This window comes from Emydura macquarii, unplaced genomic scaffold, assembly GCF_026122565.2.
Source record: "Emydura macquarii macquarii isolate MOO-44397 ecotype Brisbane River unplaced genomic scaffold, CSIRO-AGI_Emac_v2 contig_2473, whole genome shotgun sequence".
In the NCBI taxonomy this organism is placed as follows: domain Eukaryota; kingdom Metazoa; phylum Chordata; order Testudines; family Chelidae; genus Emydura; species Emydura macquarii.
The window spans coordinates 2,137,149-2,155,951 of NW_027132610.1; the positions used below are offsets into that span (position 1 = coordinate 2,137,149).

Consider the following 18,803-nt stretch of genomic DNA (forward strand, 5'->3'; position numbering starts at 1 on the left):
CGCTAGTCTGTATAGCAGGTGCTCTTGGAATTGCTGCTGCCATTCTTATTGGGCTGCCAGCTGGATTTTTGCCATTGTTGCTGAACTGTAAGTTGGACTTCTTACTGTTTTTTGGAACTGTCATTGCTGTTCCTGGTGGACTACAGTCTGGGCTTTTTGAGTTGCTTCTGGGCTACAGCCTATGCTTGTTGCTGAGAGATTGAAATCTGAGTTTTCTAGTTCAGCTGTTTTTCCACCAGCCACTTGTCCTTTTTTCCTCTTTATACCTTTTTTTTGCAGATGTTGTGTGAAGAATTCCACAACTTCTGGTACCAAATGTAAACTGGTGGATTTCTTACGCTGCTCCAACAAAATGCTGCACACACCTTGTACAAAGTCAAGAGTTACCTGCTAGCTGGGATTTGGCTTTGTAACTAAAAGTAATTCAAATTAAACAACCTAAACCTTCTGCCCAGGTTTGGCTACTGTAGCGTTCCTTCCTTAGGGCTGGCCCCAGCTTTCTTTCGAAAGGGAAAGTCCCTCACTCAGAGTGGAGTTTGACAAACCATAGCTACTCAGGCTATGTTCAGACTGACGGCGGCAAAATCGCCACCATCAGATTGATCTTCCTTGATCGATTGAGCGGTCAGTGAGACCTGCTCAATTGATCAGGAAGTCGACTGAGTAAGTCCACCCCCTCAAGTAGCGTAGCGCTCAGCGTTCCCGTTGGCTCAGCGCAGTGAGAACAGCGCGCAGAAGGGAAGCAGAGCAGTCGATGTCAGTTTGCGAAACTCCCGTCGAATAACTCCCATCGACTGCTGCCGAATCATGCGGTAAGTGTGAACCAGCCCTAAGTGAATACTGATGAGTTAACCTGCAGGGTTATAGTACGGGCCTACAGCATGGGACTGTAGGAGGATTCTGTCACCCTTTTACAAGACCTACCCCAAAATAGGTACACCCTTGCTTTTGTAAGTTCATAAATGCTTAATTCCAGGCTACAGGCCTCAAGGTCTGCAGTCTTTTAGGGTCAGTTTTCCTAATGCTAATTACGTCTCCTGGGCAATGGCTTTAGCTAGGCTTGGTCAGTGGCTAGAATATGTCCTTAAATTCTAGACACCAATGTGTTACAGATTGGGCACAATGTGTTCCTCTGGGATGTACAGCAAGAAAAAACCTTGTATAAAACTACTTATCGCACCAGTGGCTAACTTCATTTTAAATTTATCCTTCTTCCTGTTCACTTAGCACTTGCACAAGCTGTTAAATTGTTTACCAGTATATAGGTTCACTCAGCAAGGTGCACATTTTTAACATTTCTCCAGGGTTGTAAAAGAAAACAATTTTCTTTCTAATCTTTACACCAAAAGCTTCCACTGAACACTGTAAGTAAGGATTGATACATCAGCTGAAATGGGGGCTGTTTTGTGCAAAGTAATCTTGCATTTAATGATAGATATTAAAATTTTATGTTAAGAGTTAATACATCTGAATATTAATAACTTTGCTGTTTCTGAACTGAACATTCAGACATGTCACACGCATTTGTCATTGTCAGAAGATTTAACAGTATGACAAGTTTGAACTTTTAAAAGTAAGACATTTGCGTTTAGAGCAAAAGAGTGTGAAATATTATTCTCAGGGAGAAATGTACTCTGTTCACAGCCCTAGAACTCAATCTGCTTGTCCATTTTTTTTTTTTTTTTTTTTTTTTTAATTCTCATTAGGTTGAGACTGACTAATCAAATTCAACCCAAAAAGAACCTGAGACTTTTAAAGTTGGAAGAGGAGTCATCAGTAGGTGGTAGGTTTTTTTATGATGTACTAGGTTATTTTAAAAAATAAGGCAGTGGTTCCCAACCTTTTCTCTGCCATGGCACACCTTGATACCTTTAATAATTTTGAGGCATGCCACCATATAGTTTACAAATGAACTCATGAATATTCATGAGCCAATCCAGAACTCTTCAAATAGTTTTTCAAAGAATTCTGTGGGACACCTGCTCAGGCCTGATGGCACACCAGGTAGGAAACACTGAAATAAGGATTTTTTTATTCTTTTGTTGTTTTAGAAATATCAGGAATGTCAAGTCTGATCCTGACTTATTTTATTTTTCCTGAGAACTTCTTCGAGGTCTCTTTTTGTATTCTGTGGATACAGTAAATCTGAACACAATCTGTAGCTAAATTATAGCTAGATACATAGTCAAATGTATATTGAACCTTTAAAAATACTAATTTCTTTATTTAGATTTAGAACTAAATTGGGGCGGGGGTGAGGAGAAACCCACTTACTATCAGATCTAGCCTGCCATACTTTTAACATAATATTAACAAATCCCAGCGCCTTCCCCAGAATATAATAAACCAGAGAAAACAATTAAATTCAGACAATATTCTGACAGTATCTTACCACACATCCAGATTTCAGTTTTATTGGGCTTCTCTCTCCCCAAAAGTCTGGGTAAAGAGATGGGCCTTGCTGCATGCTCTGGCTATTTCACTCCAAGAGTGGGAGTAAATTCCAAAGTTGAAGGCCTCTCACGGAGAATCCATTGCTGGAATCTGTCACTGAGGGAACTCCAGCCCAAACTGACAACTGCAAGAGTATGGCTTGGGCAGAGAGTTGGTGTCTCAAATAGGCAGGACCCAAGCCATTTAGGACTTTATAGAGCCAAACTAATACATTAATCTCCAACCAGAAATCCTGGAGCACTGGTGTCATGTATTTCTGGCAAGACACATCACCTATAAGCAGGTGGCCACGTTAGAAACGAAAGACTCTGGAACTTTCCATACACTGCAGCAGTATCCTCATGGAAGATATTGCATGGCATACTGGTTTGTTGTACAGTTACATCCTGGATTGTCTTGTAGTTTGCTGTGTAGACAAGCCCTAATATTTTCTATCACGCTCCTTTCTGGCTTTTGTAAGGGGTAGTTCTCCAGCACAAATGAGTCCTGTTGCCCTAATATAGTATAATGGATGTTATGTAGGATATCCAGTTCTTTTAGATTGTTGTTTAAATAATGGGAATGCTGTCTCACACAACCATGTTGGTTTTTCTTCTGACAGATCAGTTTGAATAAAAGCATTCTGCTAAGCATGACAGTGTATACTCTGTACAGTTGTAGATATTGGCCAGTCGCCCAATATTGTCACAAGGAAAGTTAATTAGACACTTCGGTTTTTTATGTGCAGAAAATATACAGAATGTCCATGTGATTCATTCTAAACAAAGGAAAAGATCAGCATCTAACGTTCATCAATGAAAATACATTTTCTAGAGGAAACAGTGTTTGGAAGTGTAAATAGACACTTATTCTAAAGCAGTCCCCAGCCCTAGCACTCCCCCTGGAATGAAAACCCTGAGCAAGGATTAAGCCTGGAGCCCCAATACCCCCTCAGGTCTATCACCTGGAGCCCCAGTGGAGCTAAAGCCCTTTCCCCCTCTGCCCAGCATCCATGGGGCAGAAGCCCAAGCCCCCTCACCTGACTCACCCCACGGCTGAAGCCCCTCATACCGCCATACACCCAGTGGCTGAAGCCAGCAGCTCTGAGACCCTCCCTCCACCCCCCCTGGGCCCTGGAGTTTTTATAGCATGTTGCGGGGATCCTTAGAAAGAAAAAGATTGAGAACCCTGGCTCTGATACACAACCTTCTGTGTGATGCTCTAGAAATACATAGAGTAGTTTGCTATGCTGATATCTTTGAGAATAGTCACTCAATAGCCATCTGAATTAGTGGGTTTTTTAATTTTGTGTTGGAAAATAACTAGTTAAAATATGGAAATCTGAATATATGTTGTTTCTTATGAATAGTAACAATAAGGTATTGTGTGCCACTTACAGTTTATTTTTATCTTTCAAAGGGTCATATCAGTTTGAAACTTGATCATTTTAAAAAGTTATAATACCTGCCTCTGAGTCCTACTGACAACTTTTGAGTTTTACCGTAACATTTGCCTATTTAAAAAACAAAACAAACAAACTCACTCTTGTCATTGTGTGAATGACCCATACAAGCAGGGGACACTGCCTGACTAAGACCGCACTCCTACAATTGGACCTCAAAGGTGGACTTTCATGCCCACGTGAAGCCACGCTGAAGTGAAGAGTGCTCTCTGTGGGCACAAGGATCTACCCATGCAGATCTAATTACAGGGTCAAGACCCTAAGTAACTAAAGAGTGGAAATGGTGAAACCAACTATATACAAAGTGTACAAAGTAAAATAGAAGGGAGAATTTTTCCTCTCGTCTCTTTCAGTTGTAGTCTGAGGCATTACTCCTAATAATAGGAGGTAAGAATTTTCAGACTGCAGTTTTTTAAAGTTGACTGTGTCCCTTTAAATAAATACGGTGGTTGTGGAGGAGTATTTTTCTAGCCATTAAAATAGGGTACTTTCATTTTAACTGAAAGTACACTTAATTTAAAGCCCTTGTTTCAAAGGATATGTTCACTTTCATTTCAGCATGACTGCTGTTAGTGGTTTCAACAATGTTTTGGGTGAAATTCTGGCTACATTAAGGTCATTGGGAGTTTTGCCATTGGGTATGTCTCAGCTGAAGCAGAAAGTATAATTTATGGCTTGGGTAGACATGCACATGATAGCTTTAATTGAGCTATCCTGCTAAAATAACAGTGGTGGGACAGGCTAGCTGCCCTGAATACAATCGTATCTGAGATCCTAGGTTGGTACATACTTGAATGTTTAGCTTGTCCCACTGCCTCTGCTGCTGCGGCTGCTTTTAGTGTGCTAACTTGATCAGGTCTAGCACGTATCTATCCACCGCAGCTGGCACCTAAATCTGCAGTGTAGACATACCCATAGATTTCAATGGAGCTGGATTTCACCATTTAATTATCTTCTGAATCTTTTTCATGCTGTCATTATTACTTAGGGCATGAACAAGACTTTGCCATCCCTGCCTATCCTGGGCCACTCTTTGCATGTCCTCTATGTTCTTAACTCTCATGATTTTTCCCTTTCTGAGTAGTGTTTGACAGAGGGGATTCTTTCAGTCAGATCTTTGTGCATATTCCTCTAGTTGCTATGACCCAGCTGGCAAGAGATTACAGGAATGTTCTGATTCTGGTATGCACATTCTGGTTCACTGAAGAAAGTCATAGGAGGTCTTAAATGAAAGCCAGGGTCACAGTGGTAATTAATATCACTGTGAAATATATGTACAGATACTATGTAAGGAGTTATGTATATATGCTGAAAATATGTTTAAAAGTCTACTATATCAAGGCAGAGTTGACAATCAGGCTTTCTGTCACACGAGGAATGTTTATTCACGAGGAATGTTTATTCACGAGGAATGTTTATTCACCTGTTTCTGTTGAAATGTAAATTAAGTATCATTCACCATGGGTTTTCCATCACCCATCTAAAATGAATGCTGATGAAGGATTATAAAAATTGCATAAAGGAACTAAGCTACAGAAACAAGGCAGAGGAAATGAACCTTATCTTGGATACTCTTCAGAGGTTTGCTGGATTATGTTTGGGGAACAATTCATCCTATACCTAGGCAGTAAGCAGGCAGTGCATTTACATTCATCACATCCAGCCTTATTTGAAAAACTTCAGAGGACATTTTGGGGTGAGATAAACTTCTTAACTTAACAGGCTTAACGCCATCTAACGCTTAGTCTCTAAAAAGCGTGTTATAATTGTACATGTAACTTTTTTGTTTCCGTTATCCTTACCCACTATCTCTTGAATCTTTGATGACAAATGTGTTGTTGTTTTCACTATAAATATATCTCAGTGCTGGATGTTAAGCCAGATGCTGATCCTGAGTTGAATCATACAAGCTGGTGTGTACATTGTTCCCTTGGGGACAGCAGACCTGGCGTGTCTGTGAATGTTCAGTGGATAAGAGGCTAGACACTAAAGGAGAACACTTCAAGGAGACTGGGGTGCACCTATTATTAACCTGCAAAGCAAAGTAAGAGCTGACAGCCCCGAAGAGAGTGCTTGGATGGCTGACAGGCTGATGGTGTCAGGGAGCTGACACTTAGTTAAGCAGAAGTAAATCTCTCTCTAACTAGAGGCAGGGTGATAACCGGGTGACTCTCAGTCCTGGGCAGGGCCAGCCCTAATCTAAATGGTATCCCAGGTGAGGAGCGTCTTTGGCATCCCCTTTGCCCCCATTTGTTAAACTTTTGAATACCCTTTTTTATTGCATTTGTAGCCAATTCCACGACTTTGATGCATGATTTACATGCATGATTTATCCCTGTCATACAAGACAATAAATTTGCACGCTAGGAGCTATAAATCTGTATTTATTCATGCCATAAATATGTTGCCTGCACACTAGGGCACCCCACCTTTACCCCAATCTGTAGGGCTCAAGACATAACCTGGTTAAGGCACCCTCACCCTTTCCCAATCCATAGTGCTACGTGGGAAAGGCACCTACCCATATCCAATTCACATCCTGGGGCTCAGTGTCACCCTTTCCCAATTCATAGGACTCCGGACATTATCTTCCGTGGGCTTGTGGGGTCTTTTACCAGTAAAGGAGCTTTACACAGTAACATCCTTATTCTCTATTAACAATTACCAAAACAGAATAGACACGCTAAGCATACAGTTCTCACCACTCCCAATAAGGCAGACAAATTTCTCCTGATGGCCAATCAAGATTAGATCATCTGGAGACTCCATCTGCACAATATGATTGGCAGGGTGTTGCAGTTTGGCAGCTCTGATCTTGAGCTGTATCCTGGAGTTAGGTTCCAAAGGACTTTCTTTTGGACCTCAGTTTATATAATTAAAACTTGGGTCCTGCTTAGCTATACTTTAACCAATCTTTTTAAACTAAAGTACTACAAAACACCAATCCTAGCGCATTATGAAACAGTTCTTTAACCAATCATACCTGACTACCTTAGTTAATTTAAATATTGCACAATTAATTATGCAACAGACAGAAACAATCAAGAAACCAGACAAATAATCATTCTGATATACAATAGAGAAGTGGAAGGTAGATTTTACAACCACAATTGTTAAGTGATTCCTTGCCAGACAGAATGCTATCAAACAAAGTTTTCTCAAGGTTCAAACATCTCAAGGTTTGTTTCTTTATCTTGTGGTGGTAGGTACTGTTAGGACAGTAGCCCCTTCTTAACAGCCTGATATTACATTGTTTGATGTAATTTAGATGGGGATGTGAAGGTGTGTCCACATGCTTCTTAGCATATGGCTGCTGTCTCTCCTAATATAGCTACTACCGCTTAGCCAAAAAACCCAAGGCCTCAGACCTTACATATAAGCAAATTAAAAAAAAATGTTTCCTCTAAGGTTATTGAAACTTTTTAATTTTAAGAATAACTGAAGTATGCTAACATCAAGAAATTGAACTGTGCACCAACATTGGGTGGACCAGTACTAAGTGGTATTACAGTAGGTGACAGCCTTAGAATGTTAACCCTAGTCCTTTAGTTCAAAAGGTCACTGGTGTCTCATTAAATATGTCCTTTATTAGTTGCTATGTATGCTCTTCAAGTCTGAAAACACAAGTACACTTTTACAATTCCACAATAAAACAAAGTTCACAATATCGCAGCTGGGCTCTCACTTCATTCTTATATCTCACTGACTGATTAGGGATGCTCCATCCCTTATATACTCACAAGGGCTTGGCTGATAACAGTCATGGGGAGTTGAGGAAAACTCAGAAAGCTCAGAAAGTCTGGAAGGTTCCATGAGATTCTACAAAGTTCCAGAACATTCTCGGAGGTTTGTGAACAATGAATCAATATACGGAATACCTGAAACATTTTACTTCAAACATTCTATTTTCCCTTTTGTCGCTAGCAACAAAAACAACACCCCAAACCAAGTGCCCTCCAAAACCAGCACCCCAGGCAGTTGCCTGGGTTGCCTGCCCCTATATCCGAATCTGGTCCTGGGTACCCCACGAGTCATCACAGCTGCCCAACAGAATACTTGCTGTGGCAGACACTCTGACTTCATTCTTAACACGTGTCCCAGATACTTTCTTCTTCTTTTCTGGATATCTTTAGAGATAAGGGGTTGTAAAACTCTGACGAATCTTGGCATTTGCTACAAATTACTTCATTTAATGCCTGGTATTTTTCTGCGGCATTTGCTTTTGAAGGCATTTATACATACTTAGGTATACTTTTGGATTTCCAGCTTTCATATTCATATGTTAAGATGGAAATAAAACGTGAGTTAAAAATTAATTGTAACTTTTTTTTAAAATTACCAAGTCTTGTTTAAACTGGTGAATGCAGCTGCTGCCTTGCCAATTTATTATATTTGTTTCTGGATAACTCCATGGGCTTGCACATTACTGCCAAAATATGTGAATGGACTTACTCCTTGTAATGTTCAGGATTTAGAATTTAGGAATTATTGGGATTTTCGTTAAATTGGTTTTTTCATAATTGATTATTAATACTGTCTTTTTGTGATGCTGGACAATCGTTTGGTCTTTGCTTGCCCATTAGTTTAACTGTCAGAAATCAGCAAAATTTATATCTTAGAATCATAGAATCATAGAATCATAGAATATTAGAGTTGGAAGGGACCTCAGGAGGTCATCTAGTCCAACCCCCTGCTCAAAGCAGGACTAACCTCAGCTATATCATCCCAACCAGGGCTTTGTCAAGCCTCAGCTTAAAAACCTGTAAGGATGGAGATTCCACCACCTCCCTAGGTAACCCATTCCAATGCTTCACCACCCTCCTAGTAAAAAACTTTTTCCTAATGTCCAACCTAGACCTCCCCCCTGCAACTTGAGACCGTTGCTCCTTGTTCTGTCATCTGCCACCACCGAGAACAGCCTAGCCCCATCCTCCCTAGAACCCCCTTTCAGGTAGTTAAAAGCCGCTATCAAATCCCCCCTCACTCTTCTCTTTTGCAGACTAAACAAGCCCAGTTCCCTCAGCCTCTCCTCATAAGTCCTGTGCTCCAGCCCCCTAATCATTTTGGTTGCCCTCCGCTGCACTCTCTCCAAATTGTCCACATCTTTTTTGTAGTGGGGGGCCCAAAACTGGACACAGTATTCTAAATGCGGCCTCACCAATGCCGAATAGAGGGGAATAATCACTTCCCGTGACCTGCTGGCAATGCCCCTCCTAATGCAGCCCAATATTCCATTAGCCTTCTTGACAACCAGGGCACACTGCTGACTCATATCCAGCTTTTTATCCACCGTTACCCCCAGGTCCTTTTCTGCAGAGCTGCTGCCCAGCTCGTCGGTCCCCAGTCTATAGCTGTGCATGGGATTCTTCCTTCCTAAGTGGAGGACTCTGCACTTGTCCTTGTTGAACCTCATTAGATTTCTTTTGGCCCAATCCTCCAGTTTGTTTAGGTCACTCTGTATCCTATCCCTACCTTGCAGGGTATCTACCACTCCCCCCAGCTTAGTGTCGTCCGCAAACTTGCTGAGGGTGCAATCTACCCCATCCTCCAGATCATTAATAAAGATGTTGAACAAAACCGGCCCCAGGACCGACCCCTGGGGAACTCCGCTTGTGACCGGTTGCCAGCTAGACATGGAGCCATTGATCACTACTCGTTGAGCCCTATGCTCTAGCCAGTTCACTATCCATTTTATAGTCCATTCATCCAACCCATACTTCTTTAACTTGCTGATAAGAATACTGTGAGAAACCGTATCAAAAGCTTTGCTAAAGTCAAGGTATATCACATCCACCGCCTTCCCCACATCCACAGAGCCAGTCACCTCATCATAGAAAGCAATCAGGTTGGTCAGGCATGACTTTCCCTTGGTGAATCCGTGTTGACTGTTCCTGATCACCTTCCTCTCTTCCAAGTGCCTTAAAATGGATTCCTTAAGGACCTGCTCCATGATCTTTCCAGGGATTGAGGTGAGGCTGACCGGTCTGTAGTTCCCCGGATCCTCTTTCCTCCCTTTTTTGAAGATGGGCACTATATTTGCTTTTTTCCAGTCCTCAGGGACCTCCCCCTGTTGCCACGAGCTTTCAAAGATAATAGCCAATGGCTCTGAAATCACCTCAGCCAACTCCCTCAGCACCCTCGGGTGCATTGCATCCGGCCCCATGGACTTGTGAATGTCCAATCCTTCTAAATAGTCTTGAACCTGTTCCTTCAGCACTGCGGGATGTTCGCCTCCTTCCCATTCTGTGCCACCCAGTACAGCAGTCTGGGAGCTGATCTTGTCTGTGAAGACAGAGGCAAAAAAGGCATTGAGTACCTCAGCTTTCTCCACATCCTCCGTCACTAGGTCGCCTCCCTCTTTCTTTAAGGGGCCTACACTTTCCCGAATCTTCCTCTTGTTGGCAACATGCCTGTAGAAACCCTTTTTGTTCCCCTTCACGTCCCTTGCTAGCTGCAACTCCAATTGTGCTTTGGCCTTCCTCATTTCATTCCTGCACGTTCGAGCAGTGTTTATATAATCCTCCCTAGTCATCTGACCAAGCTTCCACTTCTTGTAAGCTTCTTTTTTGCGTTTAAGTTCACCAAAGACTTCTTTGTTAAGCCAAGCTGGGCGCCTACCATATTTGCTATTCTTTCTGCACATCGGGATGGTTTGCTCTTGTGCCCTCAATAAGGTCTCCTTAAAATACAGCCAGCTCTCTTGGGTTCCTTTCCCCCTCATATTAGCCTCCCAGGGAATCCTGCCCATCAGTTCCCTGAGGGAATCTTCTAGTGTGCTGTTGTTGAACCATGTGATGCCTGTGTTGTATCGTTCTACACTTTTGCACATGGTGAAATCCATGGCATTGCCAAACAGAAGCTGTGAGAGAATGTATCCTTGTTTGACATTAATGTCTCTATTAAATGATACACTCAAGTCTATATAACTATGCAAGCTGCACCTTGATATAAAGCTTTGATGATGTTAATTATTTTTGTTGGCAAAACTTCAAGTTGTTCAGAGTGAATTGTGATGTAGGCTGTCAAATGCTTTCTTAAAATTTTCTTATTGCAGAGTGCTTACTTAGACATGGATAGGCAGTTATTTTAGGCCCTGATACTGCAGGCTGCTCTGTGTGGGCAGACCATTTACTTTGATGGGTCTGCACATGGGCACAGTGTTCTTCCTACAATGAGCAGGTTTCAGGGGCAGGGCCTTAGTCAGTAAACAGCCAAGAAAAGATCAGAGCTGTGTTTATACCCACAAACAGTGAGAATAAACGTTATTTATGTTAACGTTTTTAATTTTCTGTCCTCATTAGTACCAATAGTCTATCATCCAACCAACAACATTGCAACAGTTAAGGCGTCTTAGCCTATGTCTGTACGGCAATTAAAAACCCGCTGCTGGCCCATGCCAGCTGACTTGGGCTGCAGGTATGTTTAATTGCAGTGTAGACTTCTAGGCTCGGGCTGCAGCCTGAGTTCTGGGGTCCTCCCATCTCGCAGGGTCCTAGAGCTTGGGCTCAAGTCCAAGCCCAGCAGTCTGCACTACAGTTAAATATCCCCTTAGCCTGGGCCCCATGAGCCTGAGTCAGCTGGCACGGGCCAACTATGGGTATGTAATTGCAGTGTAGACATGCACACAGATCACAAAGATATGGTGGGCCTGCTCTACACTGCCGTCGATGGGAGATATGCAAGCTACATAATGTAGCTTGCATATCTCCTGTCGACTTACTTATTGTTGCCGTACCGTGGTGTCTTCGCTGTGTAGACGGGGATGCCCTCTGGTCGACACGGCCTTACTGCTTTTCGGGAGGTGGATTAATCGCGTCGACCAGAGAGCACTTCCAGGATCAATTGAGCAGGTCTACACAGCCCACTCCATCAATCCCGCTTCATCTGTCCCGAAGGAGCCAGCAGTGTAGACATACCCTTAGTATGCTTTAACAGTTCTTTCCTGGAAACCAAAGCTCTCTTGAAATTTGTGGACTCTTTCATAAAGAGGGCCTACAATGATACATATCCATGTCTTACCAAGTTACGTGGATGTATAGAAAAAGATGAGTCTCCTCTCCAAAGCCAAAATATTCCTTGCCCAAGCTATGATTTTTTTAGGTTGTTAAATCCTTTTACCACAAGTAAGAGAAGTGCCTCTGAATTTAGAAATGAGCAACTGAGATTATTTAGATGAAATTTTAAAGAAAGACCGAATGTCATAGAAAAGGTAAATTGAGAGCTCCCATTACTTGTGAATCTTGCTGCCTTATTGAGGCATTTTGCATTAGCCATTGTAAGAATCAGAATATTAGACTGGACTGATTGTTCTGGTATTGCAATTCCTATAAGAATTGTTCTTTCCTACAAAATAGGAAATTACAATTTCACTTCCTCCTTGCCTAGGGAAAACCATTGTTTGTCTTTGTCATAAAAGTAGGTAGTTATCTTGATTGACATGGACGTTTACGAGTTATCTAGTTCATCCCCCTGCATAGTTGCATGATTCATTTTGTAACACAGATTTTGTAGCATGTGGATTTAGTTTAGACGGAAGTTTGCTTAGTTTTGAAGCAGAATAGAAGGTGGTGCTAAGTTGCTGTATTTTGAATGTTTTGCACCTGTTAAGGTTTTGATTAGTGATCAACAAATGCTCCTAAGCAGATTGCCAATGCCCAGTTTTAGTAATAATAGGTCCTCTTCTGGAGCTTCCGAGTGCAACATTAAATATATGGATGTTTTTGTAATGCAACAATAGTGACATTTGTCTGAAGTATGAATGCTAAAATAAAAATCTACTTGCCTCTGTTTATGTATATAATGATGGTGCTTAACTTGTCTTGTAAAATGTATTCTTGCAGAAACAAAATTATATTTTTGTGGATTATAGTGGACTTGGTACAAGGTTGTACAACAAAAGGAAACGTTATTGGGACAAATCACAATGTTTCTAGTGTTTTGCTGCAGCAATACTTTTAACAAGTTAAAATTACTGGTGGATTGTGACTTCTGTACGTTTGAGTTAAGATTTCTTTTTAGGTAAGCTTTTGTTTTCAACATGTTTGGAAGTAATAGAGTTCAATAGAATTAGAGGTTTGTGCTCGACATTTTCTATAGTAATAATATCCTGATAACTTCATCCTACCTCCATTTGGCCATTCTGATACTATTTAAGTTTCCCAGCTGCTCCAGCTCTCCCTCCATGGGTCTTTCTCTGCATCTTCCCATGCAGTTCCGCCTCCCTCCCCTGTCTGTGATTCCTCCAGGACTCTGTAGCATGCTCCCTCGTCTTTTTGTGTGCTACTTTGGAATCTCCTTTCATCCCAATGTCCTCCAAAGTTAGTCCGGACTAGTTGTTTGTAACCATCTTATGTTCTTTGCCTGATAGTCTATTTAATGTTTAAATAAAATAGAGCTAGGAAATTAAAGATGAGCTTTGATACAATTTCTGGTCTTTGTAAAGAGCAAGAAAATAGAATCATTGGCCTCTCCAGATGAATAAGAGGCTAGAAATCGGAGGAATCACTGTGCATGCGGCATTTCAACGTCCAGCTATAATCTATTAATTTTCTGTAGTGTTTTTTAAATATAGCAGTGGGAAATGGCTAGACTGGTCTGTTTGTTGGATCTGAAGGTTTTAGCTGCAGAAGTAGAGGTTTCTTTGTTATCTGCTTGTGTACTTTCTAGTAATGCTATTATAGCCTGTCACAGATGTGACAGAGATCCACATTGTTTCCTGCTAAGGTTTCTTTGTTGTCCTGGTTGTTCCCAGTTGGAAATCTAGTGTACTGGTTAAAACCCTATCTGAATGTTTTTCTATTAGCATGAGCATGATTTGATAAAATTGGTTCTGACATCTCTTAAATCTTGAGCGTTTCCAATTTATGTTAAGGAAGTTTTGCGAAAATTATGCAGGAGAGAAAGCTATTGAGACTGATTTGAACAATTGACTAACATGTTTACATGATGTAAAAATACAACATGCATTTAAATTTCATGTAAATATATTTTGTTAAAGTAGTTTACATTGGCTTGCTTAAAATATAACCTACAGACCTATTTGATATAATCTTAAATACCTATTTTGATCTTGATTTTGGTTGAAGTTGCATTACATCATTTTCCAGTAACACTGACATGGAGATGAACCAAAGGTAACTTAAAGTAGCTCCCTTTGTTTCCAAAAGGCATAGGATCTGGAAAGTTTTTTACACAAAAGAATAGTGAAGTGGTGACTTCTACCGAATTGCAGCCTTATATTTAAAATAAATGTTAAAGTCAGATCATCCACCTGTGCTAATGAGCATTTGTGTGTATAGAATGATAAATATGCTAGTTGTATTATACTACCAAACTTATCCTCAGTTTGACTACATCATATGTCCCTTTTGCCAAAATAAGCATTTCTGCTACCATGTAAAAAGTATTTCTCAGCTCAGACCGTGATTGAATTAATGGCTCGCAAAGTGATGCTTCTTGCATTCAAGGTCAGTGCCTATGACTAGGTAAACCAGACTGGTTCCTTATTTCTCCTACAGATGTTTTAATATGCTTAACATTATCCAATACCAGCAACTGAAGTAGTCTAAATACCACAGCAGGGACTGATTAGCTTTTTCAGATCACTGCCTTTATTTGCTATTTGCAAAGAAGCTTAATCCAGTGCTGGAGACCAGGCTTCCTGCTGTGCACTTGGGTAGTTTTCTCTCTTTTTTTGTGTTCAGTGGCAGAAATTAGTGAGAAGACTTTTCTTGCCTCAGAATTAAAACTTCAAAATAGTAATGATATTACCTGTTCTCTTGAGTGTAAAATGGACAATGTGAAGAGATTGTGTTTGGTTGGATTTTTGGTTTGCAACTTAGTACATTCATCTGCTGCTGTCTCCAGAAGGTTTAGATGCAGAAATGTATGCAGTGTTGGATTTTGCATTTGATAATACTTGGTTTATAGCTGTAAATCTGGGTATCTGAGAAACATTTGTCTTATAACATGATGATGCATGGATTCATTTGTTTTCCTGAAACATTTTAAAATTCCAATACAACTTGGAAAATAACTGAAATTAACCATCTAACAATAAACCATTTGCATTCTGGGCACCCTCTAAATTGCAGGAAATGGTCTGAGTTAGATTTTCTCTGCCTGTGAGACTAGACAAACAGCTACTTCTGCTTGATTTTCAGTATTGCTTATCACCCATTGAATAGAACTGAAAGTCATTTAATATACTTGTGTCTCAGCCTTGTTTCATCTGAATTGAGCTTTCCTGTGTAAAGTTACTAAAAACAAAGGCCATGATTTGAAAGTTACTGTTTTGATCTGCTTTCTTACCAAACACCAAAACTAGCCATTGGGCTGTTTGTAGGGTCCTATTATTTGGGAGGGGTGAAGGGAGCAAGTGGGTATTCTGGGGCCTCTGCCCCCTGGATGTTCCTTTCTGAAAAAAACAACCTTCCAGTTGACCAGGGGCTAGTTAGACCCTAGAAAATCTTGGATTTTAGGAGTTTTAAGTATAATTGGGTTACTGTGTCAGTATTTTGCCATGATTTATAATTTATATAAAGGATGAAGACTCCAATCTTCTGCTATTCCATTGCTTAACATTTGGATAGCTTTGTACATATTTTGGCCTTTCTGACAATTACTTGAGGCCCCTTGAAGGGCAGTTTATGGAGTGGGGGCAGATGTCCCCTTTGCCTCCCTAGTAGCACAAGGCTGTTGTCATGTTGCTAACTGTAGTAAATTGCAGGGCTTTTATTAACAGTAATTTGTTTTGGACCTTTTCTTTTAGTTTAGAAATATTCTGTCTCCACGAGAAGGAAGAAAAATTTTAAAACTCACTTGCCTAGTAACTTAACTTCCAAAATATTTATTTAGATATTTCATCATTTATACAAATTGGAGGGAATCAGGGAAATTTCTGCTTCAAGAGTAAATCTGTAGAATAAATATTTATTCTTAGAAACACATGACCATTGATGACTTTAATAAGTAAATTTATTATTGCAGTAGTGCTAGCACAGTTCCTCTTTCCTTTGTGTAAGTAAATAAACGTTCTAATGTCATTAGTTAAAAGAAATCCCATATTTGATGCTTAAAATTGATATTTTTCAGTTTAATAATTTATTAAATGTTTTCCATTGAAACTGAAATACTTACTTCTAAACGTATTTGGTTTTAGTTGTGTGTAAGCACAAGTTCATTAGGCTTACTGGTGCATACATAAAAGTAAAGTTTCACGAAATCCAGAGTGTACTTTTGAATGTATTTATGTATAATACTGGTTCCTTTCAGACCTCCTGTTGCACAGCATCAGTAATGATTTATTTTATTAACAGGAAAAAGAAAATATACACAATCACTGCTGTGATATTCCTTTATTTTTATATTTTTAATTTTCCCAGCAGAAGCTACAAGCTCTTTTTAATAGACTAGGCTATATCCTTTAGGTTTTGTTTTTTATAGAAACTTACAACTTTTACTACTTAAAAATAATTTCTTTCTTTGTTTCGTGTATTAGAAACAATGAGGAAAAGCCGAAGTCTGCCCAAGCCAGGTGTTTCTTGTTGGCAGCCTGCTCTCTAATGACTCTGGCGCTCATACAGCAGCTGCCTACTAGTCTCCTTTGTATGGCCTATTGTTGCTGCACACCCCTTGTTAATACACATGCTGCCTGGGGCAGACCCTGAGAATGACATCAACTTGCTTATCTTAGAAACCTACAAACCTGACGCAGGGTGGGGAGGTTGCCTTGCATCTGCCTGGCCAACTAATTGTGAATTCTCTGGCCTATGATTGGCTGTTGTTCCACTCAGTAATAGGTTAAGCAGAGACATTGCCATTCCATCTGTTCAGCCATTCATTGTTCTGCTTGCTTGCCTGGAAGTCTGCAGCTGAAATCGTGTTAAGGAGTTGCTTCTGGAACTGCTGCAAGAAACCAATGTCTCTGTGTTTTCCAGCTAACGTAAGTATTTGGACTACTCTCTGCAGGGATTGAGCAGTTTCACCATTCTAACACTTCAGTACATCAGTCTACATTCTGAACAAAATAAATAGCCATACAAGTCACGAAATCTCCAAATTTGGGGGTTGTCTTAAAAAAATAAAGAATTTATATCTGAAAAATAATTGTGTAAGGGTGATATTTAACTTGATACATTCTGGTAAATAACTTGCAGGAGCATCAGTAATATATTCCTGGGGCTTGGAAATGACAGATTGTCAGAACTCTTCAGCAGAACTAATTTTTCTGTACCCCTTAGGTGACTCCAACTTGAGTTTCAATGTTTTATCCTTTGTAAATATGCTATAATTGATAGTTTTTCCTTTGGAAAGAAGTATTTTATAGATTTGCCCATTTTTATTAAATTATAGTGAAATTTAAAACATTTGCTGAAGTTAGGAGGAACATCACTTTGGGACAATGTCTAAACTTAAAATGATGGATTTAGGGCAGGATATAACTTTAGTTCTTTGGGGCTACTCTCAGGTGGTAATGTAATTCAGTCAAAGCGTCTATCCTTTCAAAGCCAGTCTTACATTTATAAAATTAGCCAACAGGTTATTGTGCAGTTTTTAACGTATTTTGTTTTATTTTTTGGGTTCAGATATTAGGTTGAAGAACACATATAGTGTATACTCCATGAACCAGAGTTCCAAGGATCCTCTAAAGAAAAAACAAAACAAAGACCTTCATATACCCGTTGGGAGGGAAAGAGGGCACATAAAAGGGTTAAAAAGAGGTTTGCATTTCTACCACATGCCCTATTGTGTGAACATATGCATAAGTCTATTGAAAGTTTTCAGAAGATGGGCAGGCCACCAGTTGCTGGTCTCCTGCAGTTCCAGTAGACATCTGTTGCCCCAGAGCATTAACCAATCTGTTCAATGGGACATCCTTCCTTTGTTAGATAAAGTGATGCAGACAACAGTGCTCCCTGAAATACAATGGTAATTAAATATACAGAAACTACTGCAGAAGGTATATATTACATATTCATTATTTTATTTGCATTGTTGCAATATCTTTACCATTTGGGAAACTAGGACATTTTGTTTCTATATTGGTAGTCTGTGCAATTCTGTATGACAAACAATCGTGGGTTTTTTAACAAGCTGTGGTCTAAATATTTACCGTTTGCTGTTTAGCAGGTCTAGGAATAATTTAAGTATTCTTGTGTATAAACAAAGTGAACTATTTCATTGTTGTAGGATTTATTTTTTAAAACTTGAAAGCTCTTTTAAGAACACATGCAATGGCTATTATAATTTTTTTTTCATATCACACTGTTTCACTTCTTGCTTTTCGTGCCATGTAAAGTTTGTATTAAACTATATTATGAATTTCAGTTGTGAGTGGACAGTTTTCATAATATTAAAAATCAGATGATCTATTTGCACCTGTCCTCTTGAACAATGGAAATGTCTAGTTCAGAATAAATTAATGTTGGTGATTAGTAGAAAATAGTTTTGTTAGTGAATTTGAAGAACAGAAGATAGAAAAAGGATTCAGTTCTATAACACAATGGTATTGTATTCCTCCACAGTGTTAAGTATAAACCCCTGACTTATCAAGTGTCTTTGATGATAAATGTGTAGTATTTGATGATGATGATGATAATAATCCTATAATAGTGGAGCCAGTTTAAAATATGAAGCCACATTTGGTTTTATAGCTTTGATGGGGAAAGAGGGGGCTTTTGGTATAGAGTATAATATGTATGAATTCATAAGTAATAACCCTTCCTTTTCAGTGTAATGGTTGGATTGTTGTTAATCTCCAGTGGCTATTCTGTGTGATGATCTATTTTATTTTACAAAATTTTATAAATTCAAAAACTATTACTTAGTAGTTGTATTGAAAGCATAACCAGTAAGTACAATAATTTAGTTCTTAACAAGTTTATTTGGCCACTCAATTGTGTTGATA

The 18,803-nt window shown here is 39.7% G+C and overlaps 1 protein-coding gene across 1 annotated transcript in view; it reads left to right on the top strand.

Annotated features, from left to right (window-relative positions):
- Window positions 1–807: 807 nt before the first annotated feature.
- Window positions 808–18,803, top strand: part of ZC3H12C (zinc finger CCCH-type containing 12C) — a 53,793-nt gene continuing 35,797 nt past the window's right edge. Inside the window, exons 1-2 of the mRNA XM_067563295.1 lie at window positions 808–812; window positions 1,707–1,776. Coding sequence (XP_067419396.1) covers window positions 808–812; window positions 1,707–1,776 — 75 coding nt within the window. The remainder of the gene's footprint in view (window positions 813–1,706; window positions 1,777–18,803) is intronic.